We start from the raw sequence: 16,641 nt of genomic DNA, 5'->3' as shown, positions 1-16,641 counted from the left end.
GTATGATACAATCAGAAGTTTTTCCCTTATTTCCGCAAAATAAAGTGCCAGTAAGATGCTGAACCCATTCCTATAATGTTTGAACATTGTGTTAGCTCCCCATGTGTCAATAGCAAATGCGATGTTTCCATTATGTACAATCTCTGGGGTCTAAATATTTTTTAAACGATAAACTTCTTAAGTGATCATCTAATGGTATTTAATTCAAAAGAAGCAATTTCTTCCATGTTTTCAAAATTCTTTCGTTTCATTCATTTAGCCCTTGAATCATACATACAGTGGTTTCTTACTCTATGCAATTGAAGAACAGACACAATCAATCCTGTGCTCTATACTGTCAACATATTTGTTATTTATTTTCAGTAAGTTTTGTGTATGAGAACATCCTGGAAGAATGAGGTTATACACTAATGTTGACTTGTGCCAGCATTTAGTCGACTATTTTACTGACATTTTTACATGATGCAGAGGGAGCATCCTGCACCCTTATCACGTCTCACCCTCTTTATAAGCTGACTTTACATGTGATGGAGAAAATAGACACAGCGAACACAAGCCCCAGAACATTCATTCACTAACAATGTAGGGTTAAATAGCTTAATGGGTCTGCCTCTGTGGCCCATTTGAAATTCTAAATATTTGAATATGCTTGCTACTGCAACAGTGTAGTGTATGTTACGTAAAATAGTAAACAACATTCATATACAGCTCTGGTTTCTAATATAGAATAAATTAATACAGAATTTGACAAGTGTCTCATTTCTACTGACTGGAGAAGCAAAGCTTCACAGAGAAAGGGGAAAATGCTTTCTTGAAATTAATGGACTGAAATAGCTGCATATACGTGTTTTATTATCTGTCATCTAAATACTGATAGGTTTTTTTTGTTGTTTCTAGTTTTTCTATAATTTATAAAATCTTGCCTGATTTTGTTAAAACCTTTCCCTTTTAAATGGTTTTGTTTCATTTCTTTCTTGCTTTCCTATAAAAGATGGCAATGAATCTTTTTTGCGTTTTCAGTATTTTTTTCTGTCACTATTTCAGCATCTTTTATTCCTTTCCTAGTTGCTACTGCATGTTTACTCCTGATTTCTTCTAGTTTATTCTGCAGCCTGTCCTTGTCTAATCTGTATCCATCCACATGCACAACCTGCTCCACCATCTAGGCTGCCCAGGCAATGAAAGCATTTACCAAGACCTATAGGTGGATAATTAGGGCAGAAAATAAAGGACAAAGTGTGTACTACTGGGATACCCCCCAAGTGAGAAGTTGACCCTACCTAACGGATGATTTTCCTGCTACTGCTTAAAGAATGACAGATTTTTGGTCAGTAGTTAGGACATGTGTCATACAATTAAACTTCATTAATTCTTCTTGGCTTCTGGAAGGAAGGAAAGGTCCCTTTCTTTTTGTTTCCAGCGCCCTCACCTCTTCAGAAGCTGGATAGATGCTCATTTTGTCACCTCTCCTACCTTCCCATTCAGAGAATGTCTCCAATGTGTGTTTCTATTTGGTCAAAACTTTATAAGGTTGGAAAATGCGTCTGATTCTTACCTGCTTCAGTGATGTCCACAGAGGTTTCTGTAGCAGTGAAAAACGAGGGGAGGAGCCACAAGCCTGGAGCTTTGCAAAGAATTGTGAGGGCAAGAGAAGTTAAGCTTTCTGTCCATGCACACACAGAGCCAGCACATTGGAGTTAGTGTATGTAAAGGTATTTACATAACCATGAAGACTAGAGCTTCCTAACTGCTAGTCTTTAATAAAAATATATATTCTATAATATTTACTCATGCAGAAAAATTGTATCTACTCAGGCCTGTCTTTTTGAAGCCCATGGACCAATGCACACAATAACATTCTTTTGGCAAAATGGCTTGAGAAATTACTCTTCCCTAAGGAATTTAAATCGAAAGTCTAGCTGCCCTTTGATCGCTGTATTGTAAGCATAGGCTGTAAACATGTGCAACCAGAATTTGCTTCAGAGCTAATTTAATCCACTTGTGAGCTTGTTTAAATGAAGTGTCTTTCAGACATTTGTATTTAATCAGAATATGCTGTGAAAGCATTGGTATTTAGCCAGAGTGTTTGCCACTTGACAAAAGAAACTCTTTTTGTAAATGCAAGAGTCTTGGCAAGGCTTTGGAGTTATATCATTGGAATGTGAGACATGGTTCCCAGTGGCCATATGTTGCAACAGTCCAGACTACCTCATTCTGTAAATCTGTTAATATCATGGTACAATTTGGAGTTTTCAGAGCAGTGGTGGCGATTTCATTCTTTGCCCTCTCTATTTTGTCCTGCTTTGCTAACCTGACTTCTATGCTTCCTTGAACTCTTTCTCATTGCCTATACAGAAGGGGATTACTCTGTGTCTGAATTCCAGTTAACATGGAAGAATTTACATCTCCCCAAGCTATTGGTGTTGCCCATAAATGAAACTGAATGTTTTCCTATGTTAGTGAAAAATATGTCTAATGAAAAAGGGATAAATACATGCAACCATGTAGTAAACTACTCCGTAAATTTTTTTCTAACAAGATTGGGGAGGATAGTGGAACTACTTATTAAAAAAAACAAAACCAAAAAACTACTTTTCATTTAGATTTCACTGCATTTTCCATATATGAGTCTTATATGGAAAATCCTAAATTACTGTTCCCCATCTGAATTCTGTCTGAACTGTTCAACGCTGTCATTTCATTAACAGAGCTCAGGGCTTCTGACTTAAAATTATGATGTGTTGCTCATTTTAAGGTCACGTGATAAAAGCTTGATGTCTATGTCTATAATATGTGGTATTGCTGGAGTCTTAGCTGGATGATTTAATGCATTTAGTGAGCTGAAGGATGAGACCAATATTTGCAAAGAAGCAGAGAGAAACAGCATTTGGATATGCACAGTGTATTTCTGTCCCCTACATATTGTACTAGAGGAATTTGAATTTTCTGTTTAATATTTCTTCTCTGCTGACTAGAGTGGGATCTAGTTCAAGTGGAGGACAGAATTAATTATTTTCTTTATTTGTACCTGTAAAAAACCAGTAAAGATTAGCTGAATTAAATAAACTGTACCTAGCATGTAGAATTTTTTTTTAAGATTTTGAGGAACAGAGGAACAACAGACTACACTGCTGCTAAGCTGGCTGTTAGTGTCAGCATCTATGGCACATACTTTTACTCATTTCCATTCATTAAATCTGTCTGAGTATAAGAGGAAGGTAAGAACCCTTCTTCAGATTTATTGTGCATTTTTCTGATCTGAAGATAAATACTAGGAAATGGTGATCAAAACAACTTTACTGGAGTTCTGCTGCTGAAATAAATAAAATATTAATGTGTTGGTCTTTCTTAAATGGAGTTTCTGAATCTCTAATTGCAGTATGCATGCTTTGGATCGTTTAGAAGTTAAGGAACATTTCGCTATTGTGAATTTAATTTATTCTGTAAAGGTTCTTTATTAATAATTCATAAAATCAAGTTTAAAACTAGGGTAAAATGTGAGCAGTTCATAATCTTAATTACATAAGTTCTCATAAATATGGTATGTACCCTTAGATACCTTTGATTTGAATGTGAATATCCGTGTAACAGAATACTTAGAAACTGCCTTATTTAGAGATTAAGGCTTTTTAAATTAATTCCTCTCTCCATTGACATTAGTATTTTATTGCTATTCCTGAAAAAAAATTAAATTAATTAAGAGCAGCTTGGTGTGGTTGAAGCTCTGTACTAAGCCCTACAGTTTGTTTTGTTCAAGCCTAAATATACTCTGGGGTACAATAAAGGCAGTAAAACGCTCTTGAGACTGCTTCAGATTTAATTTCAAATAAGAATAAAATGCAAATTACAAAATTAATTTTTCATATCCCAACTGCCTCCCTCATCTCCCTTCATTTTGCCCAACCAAAAGTCTTTATGAATCCAGAAATGCAAACAAATTCATAGTCTCTGACTTCATTCTGTTATTTTTCATCTACTTGTCTTACTGCACCAAGTGCCATCTCATCTCTCTAGCCCATCAATAGGTAGCAGATCCGTAGGTAGATAATCACCTTGGCTGTACCCTCGGTATGCTGACAAGTGAACCTCTAAGACTCATATTTATTTCAGCTAACAGTGTGGTTGCTCACTTGAACTGTAGAAGTCTTTCACAAGATTTTTCCTGAAAATCGTGCAAATACATGTGTGTGTCTATCTGCATACATAAATACCTTTTTGCAACACCAGAAAGATTGATGGTTAATTTTTCCATGCATGGTCAGAGGCAACGTGGTCCTGGTAGCAGTTCAGTGGAAATACATCAAACTTCTGACCTCAGTAATGATCAAATACCAGAAGTGCTGTCCCCATTATAGACAACTCTCTTACCTAAACCATCTTTACAGCAGATTAAAACAGTACATTTCTTTCTGGTTAGCCAAGAGTTGATAGTATGACAGAGCTGTGTCCCAGTTATGAGTGTCCAGATTTTGGGGAAAGTGGGCTATGGTCTGGCAGAAGTAAGAGTTGTGATATCTGAGTGTTTAGTTCTGCTTTTAAAAAATAACTTCCCTCATACAAGTTCTATTTATACAAAAGTAATTGAAGCAAAATTTCAAATTCAGATGATTTTAATTCTATTCAAAGAGATACTTGTGATAAGTTCAGGATCCGCATTTAATTTTTGTTTTCTCTGCTGGCACTGGCATTGCAAGTAAATGCCTTAGCCTGGCAGGATATTCTGCTTCACTTGAAAAATCCTCTTCTTGTCTGAGAGGCCGTGTTTGTTGCCTTGCTCAGCTGCCATCACTTGCCAAAGATGATCATGGTCATAGTGACTGAGTAGATTAAGGGTTAAACAATGAAGTTGTGTCACAGCATGAAGGCTGCAATCTTTCAATTCCAGTTTGCAAAAAAGCTGCATCAGAAACCCACACAGCTCTAATTGCAAATCAATAAGCTTTCTAGTAATACTCAGATTAATCCACTAGAGCCAAAATTCAGGCTGTAGTTTTATAACGCATGGGTAGTTGGCAATGCTGAGCAGAATGCTCTGACTGCTCTGGCCAGGTGTTGGCCTCTGCTTGGGGCAGATCTCACCCTTAGAGCACTGCTTTGTATGCAGCTGTTAATACTGATGTGCCACTGTTGAGGTGACATCTCCCCTTACCTGGAGGCTCACTTAGCAGAAAATGACGGTATTTACTCTACAGTGTAAGGAAACCATCAGTTGGTATGGTACTGCTGTGACATTTTAAAAATATATTCAGCTGTTCTCTGAAATATTAATGAAACATGAATAATGCAACTGAAGGTGTTTAAAATTCAAGAACAAACACAACTTTATGTTTTACCAATTAGGTTTCAATTACATTCCATTTCATTTAAAAAAAAGCCATAAATTATAACTTTCTTCATTTAGTAATATGAGGTACATTGCTGAATCTATATGAACATGGGAAAAAAAGTGTTTACATTAAATACATTTTCATGATCAGGGGAAAAAGATGTTAAACCCTTCCTGTTGTATCAAAAAGTATTTTAGATGGATTGTTTATGCTCAAGGTATTTGTGGAAGTTTTTGTTTGGGCACAGGCATGGTAAGCAGGAATTACTTCAAGTTTACTTTGCTGCTGTCATTAACCTAGATGATAGTTACATATTTAAATAGGTGATTCAGGGTTTACAGATGCTATTGATACTGAAAAGCCCAGTTGTGTGTGGAATCCTAGACTATTGATATAAATACAATGCCTGCACTTCCGTATCTGATAAGCAAACTGTCTCACATGTATACTTGATCTCTTTTCTAAAGAGATCTATTAATCTTTGCAACAGATTGAGGATACTAAATTCTTATTGTCTTGACCCCAGTAGTGCATTTTAATTTAGAAGATATTTTGTTAAATACTTCAAAGATAGAAGAATTTCAGGATGGAGAATTTTAGTGACAGTTTCAGGATTGTGATATTGGAATGGTGTTCCTCCTTTTAAATTTGTTTTGTTTTCCTTTCTTGTTGTTTTTTCAGTGTTGTGATCTTGGATACCATGCTAGTCTGAACAGAGCCCTAAGAACATACCTTTCTGCAGAGTATAACCTTGAAACTTCCAGGCATGAGGGACTAGACATCATTGAAAATGCAGTTGACAGCTTGGAGCCACGCAGTGACAAGCAGAGATTCATGGAAATGTACCCCACTGCTTTTTGTCCACCAATGAAATTTGAGTTCCAGTCTCATATGGGTGATGAGGTCTGTACACTGACAAGTATCCCCACAGTGACTGTTTCTGTATACCAGGATAGATAATTTATCATTTACCAAACCCTTTTTCAAAGAGTTTGGTAAAAGCTACCCAAAAGTCAGTGGACCAGCAATAACATTTTGCAAAACTTGCAGCACTGTCTGTTGCTTCAAAGTTCTCATGTAAAAAGTGTAAAATGTTACTATATTCTGTATCACTCATACATTGCTATAAATTTGCTGGCCCACCTGTGCTCAGCCCAGCACCAGTGTAAACAGTGACTTTATGTCTTTACTACCTGCATCACTCAGAGTTTGCGGGTGTTACTTGAGAGCAACTACAGAGCCACTCCAAATCATTCAAGCTGCAATGCAGTCTTTTCCCCTTCTTCTTCCCCCATTTTATCATCTGGAGATTTCAAGCATACTGGGTACCCCAGCTTTGCCATGTTCAACTACACCAAAGACCAGTAGTAGAGCAGAATTCGAAATCACCCATGTACCTCTTTTTTTCTGAAGGTAGCTCCAGGCTTTGCATTTCTGTGTGGTACAAAAGCAACAAAAAGCAAACATACAAAAAGGCTGTGCTCTTTATTCGTAAGCTGTAGTGCATACTTCCACACCTTATAGCACATAAATATTTTAAATTTAGATGGGCACATTTTATTGTCTGCTTTATTAAGTTTTAATAGCTTTGGTAGGAATTCACCTAGTTTTAAGAAGAACAGCCAAAGACTGTTGACTTTTTTTTTTTTATTACTTGCATCTTTTAGCTCTTTGCTCTTTTTGATTCTTTGCTAGGTTTGCCAGGTTACTGCCCAGCAAACTGTGCAAGCAGAGCTTATGCTGAGATATCAACAACTACAGTCACGATTGGCTACACTCAAAATTGAAAATGAGGAGGTAAGACCTATGTCTACAAGGGCTAAACATTGAAGGTAATTTTCAAGAAGGTGCAGTGTTTTGTACCTTGCCAAAAGCATGTAAATGACCCTGAAGTGACTCCAATCTGTATAAGCGGTTTTAATTTTAAAAATCGAATAGTGGCACATATGCTAAGGTAGATCCTCACCTGCTTTACAGAGGTTTGGAAACTTTGTCTTTTACCTGTCCATACATTAACATTACCAAGTTCCATGTTTTGCAAATGCAAACTTGTTAAATTTGTGTAAACTTGTTAGAGCACATATTTTTACATTAATGTGAACAGAAGGCCACTGAGAACAGTTATTGTCTTCTGTGACCACACTCTGTCCAGTCCTCAACTCTCTATTTCTGTAGTACAAAGGAAATTGAACTGTCTTTTGTGGTAGCCGAGTCAAGATCTCTTATGCTCTCAGCTACACCTATTTATAAACATGACTAATGAATGCCTGTGATGGGAACAGTTCACCTAGCAAAATAAAATGCTGGGTTTTGGTAAAATATGGAAAAAACAATGCTGTTCTCTTTCCCCTGCTCTGGCAGAGGATATAAAATGCACTTTTATCACAGCTAAGGCAATGTTAAAGGTCTTCAGTTTACATGAGAATCTGTTCCTAAAAGAAAACATAGACATAATTTTATTTTTTCATGTATTTTGCTGATAAGTTTCCAGGATGCCAGTTTTTCTCATTCTCGTTTGTATGTTGAATGTCTAAAACAAAGTATTAATGTCCATGAGACATGTCTTAAAAAATCCAAAAACACTTGCATTCAGAAAGTCTCTCAAGGTAACAAAGATGGAAGGAGAAAGATCTTTTCTTTCAGTGAAATGAAGTACAAGGGCATGGGGGGAGAAATCATGTTTGACAGGCATGGAAGGGATATTTGCCTATATTGGAGGTATATGTAAAAGTGTCCATAATTTGGTTGACCCTACTAGAGACTCTATTTGAAGCAGAACTGGGAAGTAAATCACATCCTTGTGAATCTTACCAGTTACTTTATTGCACTGTGGAAACTGCATCCCTTGTCCACAGCATCCATGCCCAGGTTTCCACTATGAGCAGTGGTGTTCCTTAGGGCATAGGAGGGGCTGGCAATCTGGTGTAAATTGTTCTTTCTTGTGCCCTCTCTGTCAACAATGTGTTCTACTTCTGCAGTCTAAACATCACTGTGTCCCTCATCATAACACAGTACAGAGTCACAGATTTTTTTCTTGGAAGATCTCATTTTTCTGGCCAGATCCAGACCCTGGATGTACATATTCAGTATAACACGTTGACTACATTTAGGAGAGGTGGACCCCCAGAATACTGTATCATCTCTATTGCCTCCCAGATTAAGGACCTTAATCAACAAAGCCATCACAAGGGTACATCTGTATTTGTGTTAGACCATGATAAAGCAGAGAACTAGATAGGATACCTGTTACATAGATACCTGCTATAACACACCTAGCTTTTCACATTTACACACCAGTTTGGGGGAAGTGTGCCATTATATATATATATATAATATATATTATCTAGCATTTGGCAAACTCTGCTTTTTAATACCAGGTTAAGAAAACAACAGAGGCTACCCTGCAGACAATACAAGATATGGTCACCATTGAAGATTATGATGTGTCAGAGTGTTTCCAGCACAGTCGCTCAACAGAGTCTGTGAAGTCAACAGTCTCTGAGACATACCTGAGTAAGCCTAGCATTGCAAAAAGAAGAGCTAACCAGCAGGAAACAGAGCAATTCTATTTCATGGTATGTTGGTTGCTTCCTCATTCATGTGATGCAGACCGAACACCTGAAGTAAACATTATCCAGAAGTTCCTAGAATTTATGTGTCACGCATAGTAATTGATTCATCTGTATCTCTACAGAAATTCAGAGAATATCTGGAAGGTAGCAATCTCATCACAAAACTTCAAGCAAAACATGACTTGCTGAAGAGGACACTTGGAGAAGGTAAATATCACACAATAAACTGAACAGTGATTCCAAACTATACAGTGAACCTCCTGAAATGCCAAAGATATGCAGGAAAAAATTACAAAACTTAAAATTTAATTAATTGTCCAGTAAACACAGATTTGATTTTTACCAGTCACAGTTTTGGGGCAGTGGTAAGAGCACACACAGTACATTGATTTTATTTCTTCAACACATACTTATTTCCACTGCACATATGTTTAGACAAATTACTCTATTTGGCAACAGAACTATTGAATGAAAAATCTCATGTCTGCAAGGAGAGCGACACAGTCAGTGCAGGTTGATTTAAGAGCTATGACAAATGTACTGTTTCTACATCCTAACAACTTCTGTTGACTTGAGGGTTTTTAAGACTTGGGATAGAGTGATCTTTTTAAAGCATACAGAATTATCCAGGATGAGTCTCATACGATGTACTCACTAGTGCAGCATTTCTAACACATGAACACTAACATCCTTCTTGCAGCCTAAGATATCAGTGGAATATTTACCAAAAGTAAAAGATTAAATCCTCACCTCACTAATGTCAGTAGTGAGTTTCTTACAGACTTAATTTAGTGTCTTTTTTACAAAGTATTTGCATATTGTAAACTTAAGTGAATGAAAACTGCATGAATAGCTCTATACCTGTTGATTATCATTATTGCACATAAAATTATTCCATTATAAATTACAATAGCAAAGAATTATCCATTTTCCTGAACACTTTCCAATTTTTAAAAAGTACATCTTAAAATCTAAACCAAGTCAGCAGAAGTAAAGATCAAATTAAGTTAAAACTAAATTAAGGCAGCAATGAATCACACACTATGCACAGCTCCAGCCTATCTCTTAACCAGCCCTCCCAACACTTCCTCATGCACTGAAGGGAAAAGGGTAAGTGCAGTACAGACCTTGAGCACTAGACACACAGAGTGGATCCGACTTGAGAGGAAGTGAGATTACACCACAAATAATAAAAATCCTCTGCTGGAGGTTAAAGAATGTGATTCAAAGTTTAGACTCAAGAAAGAAAACCTGTTTGCTAAAAGAATGACTCTAAAAAATGTGGCAATTTATTTTCTTTTTACTGCCAAGTATCTGTTGTTAATCACATCTCTTCTTGCTTTTAATACAAAAGCCCAGTTCCCAAATCACATGGAGGTGTCTGAACAGCTATTAGCAGTTCACTGGCTATAACCCAAACAAAGCTCCTGTCCAGGGAGTGACTAAGGTTGGGTATAGCATATAAGCGGCATTTTCTTTCAAAACTGAACTGTAGAAGATGGTAGCTGTTTTTAGACAGCTACATATGTTATCTTCTTTCTCATGGGAGTTTTCATTTAATAGATTTTTGTTCTGAATGTGTGTGGTGAACAGTTTATTCACAGAGAACAGTGTGCAGCTGACTTTAGTCAAAAAAAGAGGACATTTTTCTTCGGGAAGCTCATTGAAAATGTATTTGGAAAAATACAGTGAAAGGTAGGGAGATAAAAGGCAGCAGAATCTGCTGTATAAACCATGTTGGAAAAAAGTAAGGAAAGAATTGTTTGAAAGGAAACCTAAAGAAAAACTTCTCAGCAGGGTGACCAAAATGATAAATTGCCATTGGGCACTGGGCCATTCTGCGATGCTGAGGCATGCTTAGACTATTCTGTTTGAAGAGTTCCTTCTACACACCATCTTTAATCCCCACGTTGTTAATCTGTGTTGCCCACAGTGGTTTTGCACATATTTGTTGTCCCAGCAGCATAGCATGGCACATACAAATACTACCTCAAATACACACATTTACATTCAAAGCTGATATTTGGATTGAAACCCATCATTTTTACAGGTTAAAAAGTTCTGTTTATTGCAGGACATGCCCCTTTAGTTGAGGCATATCCTGCATTAAAATGCCCATGCCTGGCATGGAGGACCTGGGTTCTGAAAGTTTCTTGAATGGAGAGGATTGAAAGGATTGAATTACAGTGGAATTATGAATGTTATTGCTGTAGCTAATATAGAAATTAATTTGTAGGACATGAACCGCTCTCCTGCTCCCCTCAAACTGCCTTTTCTGGAAACCTTCATGTCAGCAAGACTGCAGACAAATAACAGTGTGCTGTGTTAAATAAAGCTAGGGAGAATGCAGGGAGAAGGAGAGTATTGTCTCAACTTCAAGTTTTCTTTTGGCATTCTTTCTTGCTTTTATTCAAAACTATACAGTGTAAGGATGTAGGCTGAATAGATTCAGGTTCCCATCTGGTGTCCACAGTGTTAACAGCATTTGCCTTCTATTCTGGTTCATCACCTGCCTACTATAGTCTTGCAGTTTATTAACACTGCAGATACATATTCATGATCTGCATGGGGAAGAAAGATGAAGTGCTCTGTGTTGAATCTGCATCTACAAACTTGGAAAGTAAATAAGAAACACTCATATGAAATTGATGCTAAACGAAGGAAGCACACTGATGCTTATATTAGTCCTGATCCAAAGGTCATCTATTGAAAGAAGAAATTAACAAAGCAAAGGGAAATGCAAGAAAGAAAACAAGGAGTTGTAGAAGAAATTGCCCTTGAGGCCCAGACACCTTTTGCCCTGAACTGTGAAATACCAGATATGTGTTTAAAATCCCCCAGACACAGCATTTGTAACATCTTCTGTTTTACTAACATTTATTATTGGGATTCTTAGTCTCAGTGAATTTCTTGAGTAACCTGAATAGGGAGAAGTCCCTGGCTTACTCTTATTCTTTCATAGGTTATTTTTCATAGTCTTTGATCTCTCTTTTTCACCTATCTAAAATAGATGCCAACAAGATTCATATATCTTACTGTCAGAGATTATTCCCAGAGCTTTTTTTTTGTGCCGCTTTGAGGGGATCCACACTCTTCAAGTACTACAAAATATATTTTCGGACTAGGGTCTTCAGTACTGTACAGTGCTTTGCGTGCATGTGAGCACTGGCACGTAATACTATGTTTTTCATATCGCTGTTATTCATTCTTCCTGGAGTCTGAAAAGCTGGTTTGGTGTGACTTTCGAATTGGGAAGCTTCACCTAGCCCAAGCGAAGCTCAGAGTGATTTTCAGAGGTCGTATCCATAGTTCTGTTCACTGGCATAGGTGTTTAATTCTTCCCTAATACCTTATTTGAACCTGTTAATAGTGAATTTTGTTTCCACTGTGTGTCACTTAACCCATTTAAAGGGCTTCATAGTTTTGTCAGGATTTGATACAAAAGTATGTCAGTCATCTGTACAGGCTCCTTAGCTGCTGTGATCTCTCCAGATATTAATAGCATGCCTTATGGATTGCATAAATGGTCCTAATGGAAAGGCTTGAGTAAATGGGTGTTACATTTCTTGCCATGATGAAAAAACACCATTATAAGTCCACTGGGTTTTCCTTTTCTTCACTAGTTTTTGATCAGTGAGAATATTTTGCCACTCTATCCATGGCTGTTTAGTTTCTTTAGTCACCTCCTGTGAAGAAAGTTACCAGTGGCTTTTGAAAGCTTAAGTTAATTAATTGGGCTGATTCTTTGTTATCCAGTATTTTACTGACATGTTCAAAGATTTTAAATAAATTAATAGGGCACAGTCTCCCTTTGGCAATGCTGGGCTCATTGGAACTTACCATACCATGACCTTTGTCCTGTTTCATTATTTTGCTTTTCATTATGATGAGTCAGTCATGCCTGATTTACTGGTCTGTTCATCTGCAAAGGATCCTTTCTGGAATATGATATTTGCTTCTTTACAATTCCGTGCAGTTCTCTGTGGTGTTTCTCAGTGATAGTGTTGTACTTTTTTCCTGCAATACACAGAAAAGAGAGTAAGGAGCCTTCTAATAACTGCTTGTGTCTAGAGTCCTGCATTTTCAGCATTGAACAGGTTTAGGCACAAGGCACAGGGGGAGATGTAATCTAATCTTGGCACAGCTCTATTTCCATACTGATTTAGCCACTGAAACATATGAGCAACAACAATAGACATTGTTTGGAATTTCACTTGAAATTATTTACGGTATCAAGTGACTCTATATCTTTGGGTAGGCTTCTTAAAAGTTGTTCCATAACATGGGTTTTGTTTGTATTTTAAGTGGTACTGTGGAGATAGTAGGTAACTACAGTGCCCTGTTTATTGTATAGTTGTATAACTTTTGCTGGTAGTATGAAAGTGAGGGCTAAAAATAATTTGCTAAGTATAATTTAGGTACAAAAAATTCAACCTAAAACCTACAAATCATTGTTTCCTGTTTATTGAACTTTCTAGGTCACAGGGCTGAATACATGACAACAAGGTAAGATATTTTTATCTGACTTGGTTTAGAGTTAAAAAATAGGTAAAATCATAGATTTTACAAATTTTAGAACAAGTTTGTAAGGCGTGTTGCTGTTGTTACATAAATTATGTACAGACGCTGTGTGTTTTAACATTCAGCATTTCTGTTTCAGCATGCTGATGAGTAAAGGATCACACCGTTCATCTTCCTCATTTTTGTGAGCTGCTTTGGCCAGTGTCAAGGGTGGACAAGCTGGGAGATCCTTAAAAATATTTATGAATCAGAATCACATATCAAATTTGGAAGTTGCAGGGGGCCCTTTAGTGCTCGAAAAGTTGTCAGAGATACCTTGACTTGCATAGTTCGTAATTCACTTGGTCAGGATACACAGTTGAAACGAACCTGGTAGGAAGATCAGTTTGCAATGGGCTGTGTCTTTGATAACCTATCTCTGGACACAAATACCTGCCTCCCCCAGCATCCATGTGTTCCATATGTAAATGCCTCTTTATATCCACAGAAGAGAAGGGATTCAGTGTTAGATCTCCCAGCTTTGTGCTGCACGTACTTTTTCAGTTGTGTAATGACACATCTTTGAAGCTGCCTCCAGATATAAACCCTGATAAGCTCTGCAGCCCTCAGAGACTAGGAGTGGGCAATGGCAGCTGCTTGGATTTGCAGCTGCCACTTGTATTTATCACTTCCACAGGCAGCGTGCTCTGCTAAAGCAGGAACATCCATCCCAGATTTCTTGGTCTCACTCTGCCCTTCCCTTTCCATGCAATACATCCTTGCCCAATGCCTCCAAGTACAATCTTTCCTGGTCCCAGTGTTCCCAGGACATCTCTACAGAGTTTACACCAGATTTTTCCCACCACTCCATGTTCTTTTCTAACTCTGTAAAGTTGGACTTACTCAACTATTTTCCTTACATGACCTCAGTTGAAAAGTGGTTACAAATCAGAGCATTCTTCCCAATTGCTGAAATGAATTCTGACAACTCTACCTTTAACTCTGCCTCCAGGTGCCACCGTTCTGGGAATGCATGGAAATCAACAAGTTTATGTCTAATGAGAGAAACTTCCTTTCTTGACTCCAATACAGGCGACTCACCAGGCTCACATCATCCTAAGTTCCCTGCTTTGTAAACTGCTAAAAGGAAATGGTGGATTTAGGCAATGATATTACCTTAGTAAAGTGGGGAGCAGTGAAGCTATATTACCTCATATCTTCTCACAGCTAGTCACTTAGAGAAAAATATTCAGAGGAGATGGGCCTGCCCATCTGTTCCTCAGCACCAGCTCCTGGGCTTTGGCTGCACCCTGCCTGTTGCCTCAAGGTTCAGTTATGTTTCCGGACTGTGAGACATGTAAACAGAAGTGTTGTTTAAGGTCAAAGTTAAATTGTAGAAGGGAAAAGGATATCTTTAAATATGAGTTTAAAATAGCAGATAGTACTCAAACAAACTAAAGTCCCACTGCTGAATGCTCTATGCCTTATTGTTTCTCACTGATTCCCCAAAAACATTTGATTTTTTGCTAAGTCCAAAAAAACCTATAGAAACTGCTGGTGCATGGGAACTAAGGAAGCTCGTGGCATGTAGCTGTTGGCATGATATTCACAAGGTAGTTTGTGACCTAAATAACGGTGTTTATTTCCTGTAATCTCTTTCAGTTGTCACCATGTGTAACACATTAGGTAAAATTTTGCAGACCAAAGTTTCTTGTGTGTTCTTCCTTTACTTCTTTATGTGTTATGCTGATTTTATATATTTGTTCAAGCTGATATACTTTTAATTCCATTAGCTAATTAGTAAGGTGCTGCTTTTCGAGTGTGAAGTTGTTGATAGTTGGATGTGCAAGGCTAAAACTGTTTAACCTTCCTGGCTCTAGTTGAATATGCAGACAGTTTGGTTTTGAAGCATCTTAGGAGTGTGCTGAGCAGCTTTAATTTGCATTTGATGTTTCTCCAACATGAAGCAACTTTTATGCTTGATAAGAGATGTGTCGAGTGGTCTATGTTCAGCCGTGGCTGGCAGGATGAATTCCAGTGGTTGCTGAACATTTTATGCATAGCCACAATAAGAAAGGCCATTCCAATTGTGCAGTGTTTGGAATAAGTTTATATGGTAAAGCTGCAAAACAGGGATTCATAAAGAATGTCATTATTTATCCATAAGTAATTTTTAATGGGGGAATTCTCCACTCTTTAATGTGTTACACTTAAATTTGATGGAAAGTCTTTATTTGATAAGTATTGTTTTTATTGCTCCCTTTACAATGTTCTGTTGTTTTGCCATGAGCTTACAGACATATCATTTTATTGCATTACTTAATTCCACCTTGCTCAGTAATCATATTCCCTTCCCTTAGGCCTCCAAATCTTCCCCCTAAGCCCCAGAAACACAGGAAACCCAGGCCCCAATCACAGTGTAGTACTAAGTTGTTTAATGGTGATTTGGAGTCATTCATCAAGGTACTCACTGGCACCAGCCACCCCAGTGGCTGATCTCAACACTTTTTACAATAATGGTCACCACCTCACAAAAGCTGAGGCAGATCATTATGTTTAAGTCTGTCTGGGCACTCTTCTTTCTCGGTTGATCAATATAATACTTCCTGAAGTCAAAGGGAAGGAGGGGGATTCGTTTCTTACATTAGCCTCCCTACAGTTGTGTTAATCAAATAGGAATAGTATTGTCAGCCTGCTTTTAATAGGAAACTTAGCTTCATGTAGAAGATAGGATGTAGTGGTGCATCCCACAACTTAACCACAGTTTCCTGCTGTCTATTTTCACAACATTTAGTATTCAAAGTCTGTGGAGAAGCAGTGTTTCCCTGGGTTTGGTATCCAGATTTTGATTTCCTATGACTTTAGGAATTTATTATATTGTGTGAAATTGTGATCACTGCTATTCTGGGTCCTGTATCTTTGCTGTATTTACTATCTTCTTCTTTCTCATACTTTTATTTCTAATAATGCTTCTAGCCGAGGCCGAAGGAACTCTCACACGAGACATCAGGTATGGTTCTGGTGACAAGAGAACCAGCTCTGCCTCACTCTCGGGTTCTATTTCTGCCTAGCTCAAAATAAGTTCTTTCAAAGACCTGGAGGGAGAAGTTTGCATTAAGAAATGAGTGTACAAATATAGCAGGCAAAACTAAACCAGAGCAGAACTCTGGAGGGATTATAGTCTTAAATGATGGATATTTTCTTACGTATTTTCAAGGACCCGCCAGTATCGCAGTTGGTGC

At 37.6% G+C, this 16,641-nt stretch overlaps 1 protein-coding gene across 3 annotated transcripts in view; it reads left to right on the top strand.

Annotated features, from left to right (window-relative positions):
• SRGAP1 (SLIT-ROBO Rho GTPase activating protein 1) overlaps nt 1-16,641 on the top strand; it is a 145,369-nt gene that overhangs the window by 96,090 nt on the left and 32,638 nt on the right. For 2 of the 3 annotated variants that reach the window (XM_014888581.2, XM_088165657.1), the window contains exons 7-12: nt 6,009-6,230; nt 7,023-7,124; nt 8,705-8,902; nt 9,022-9,106; nt 13,378-13,405; nt 16,376-16,409. In XM_014888581.2, the coding sequence (XP_014744067.1) occupies nt 6,009-6,230; nt 7,023-7,124; nt 8,705-8,902; nt 9,022-9,106; nt 13,378-13,405; nt 16,376-16,409 (669 nt within the window). Of the gene's footprint in view, nt 1-6,008; nt 6,231-7,022; nt 7,125-8,704; nt 8,903-9,021; nt 9,107-13,377; nt 13,406-15,759; nt 15,863-16,375; nt 16,410-16,641 lie in introns of all 3 variants that reach the window. The other variant, XM_014888580.2, reaches the window with a different exon arrangement.

This window comes from Sturnus vulgaris, chromosome 5 (genome assembly GCF_052056855.1).
Source record: "Sturnus vulgaris isolate bStuVul1 chromosome 5, bStuVul1.hap1, whole genome shotgun sequence".
NCBI classification, from domain to species: Eukaryota; Metazoa; Chordata; class Aves; order Passeriformes; family Sturnidae; genus Sturnus; species Sturnus vulgaris.
This window is presented reverse-complemented; position numbering and strand designations above follow the sequence as displayed.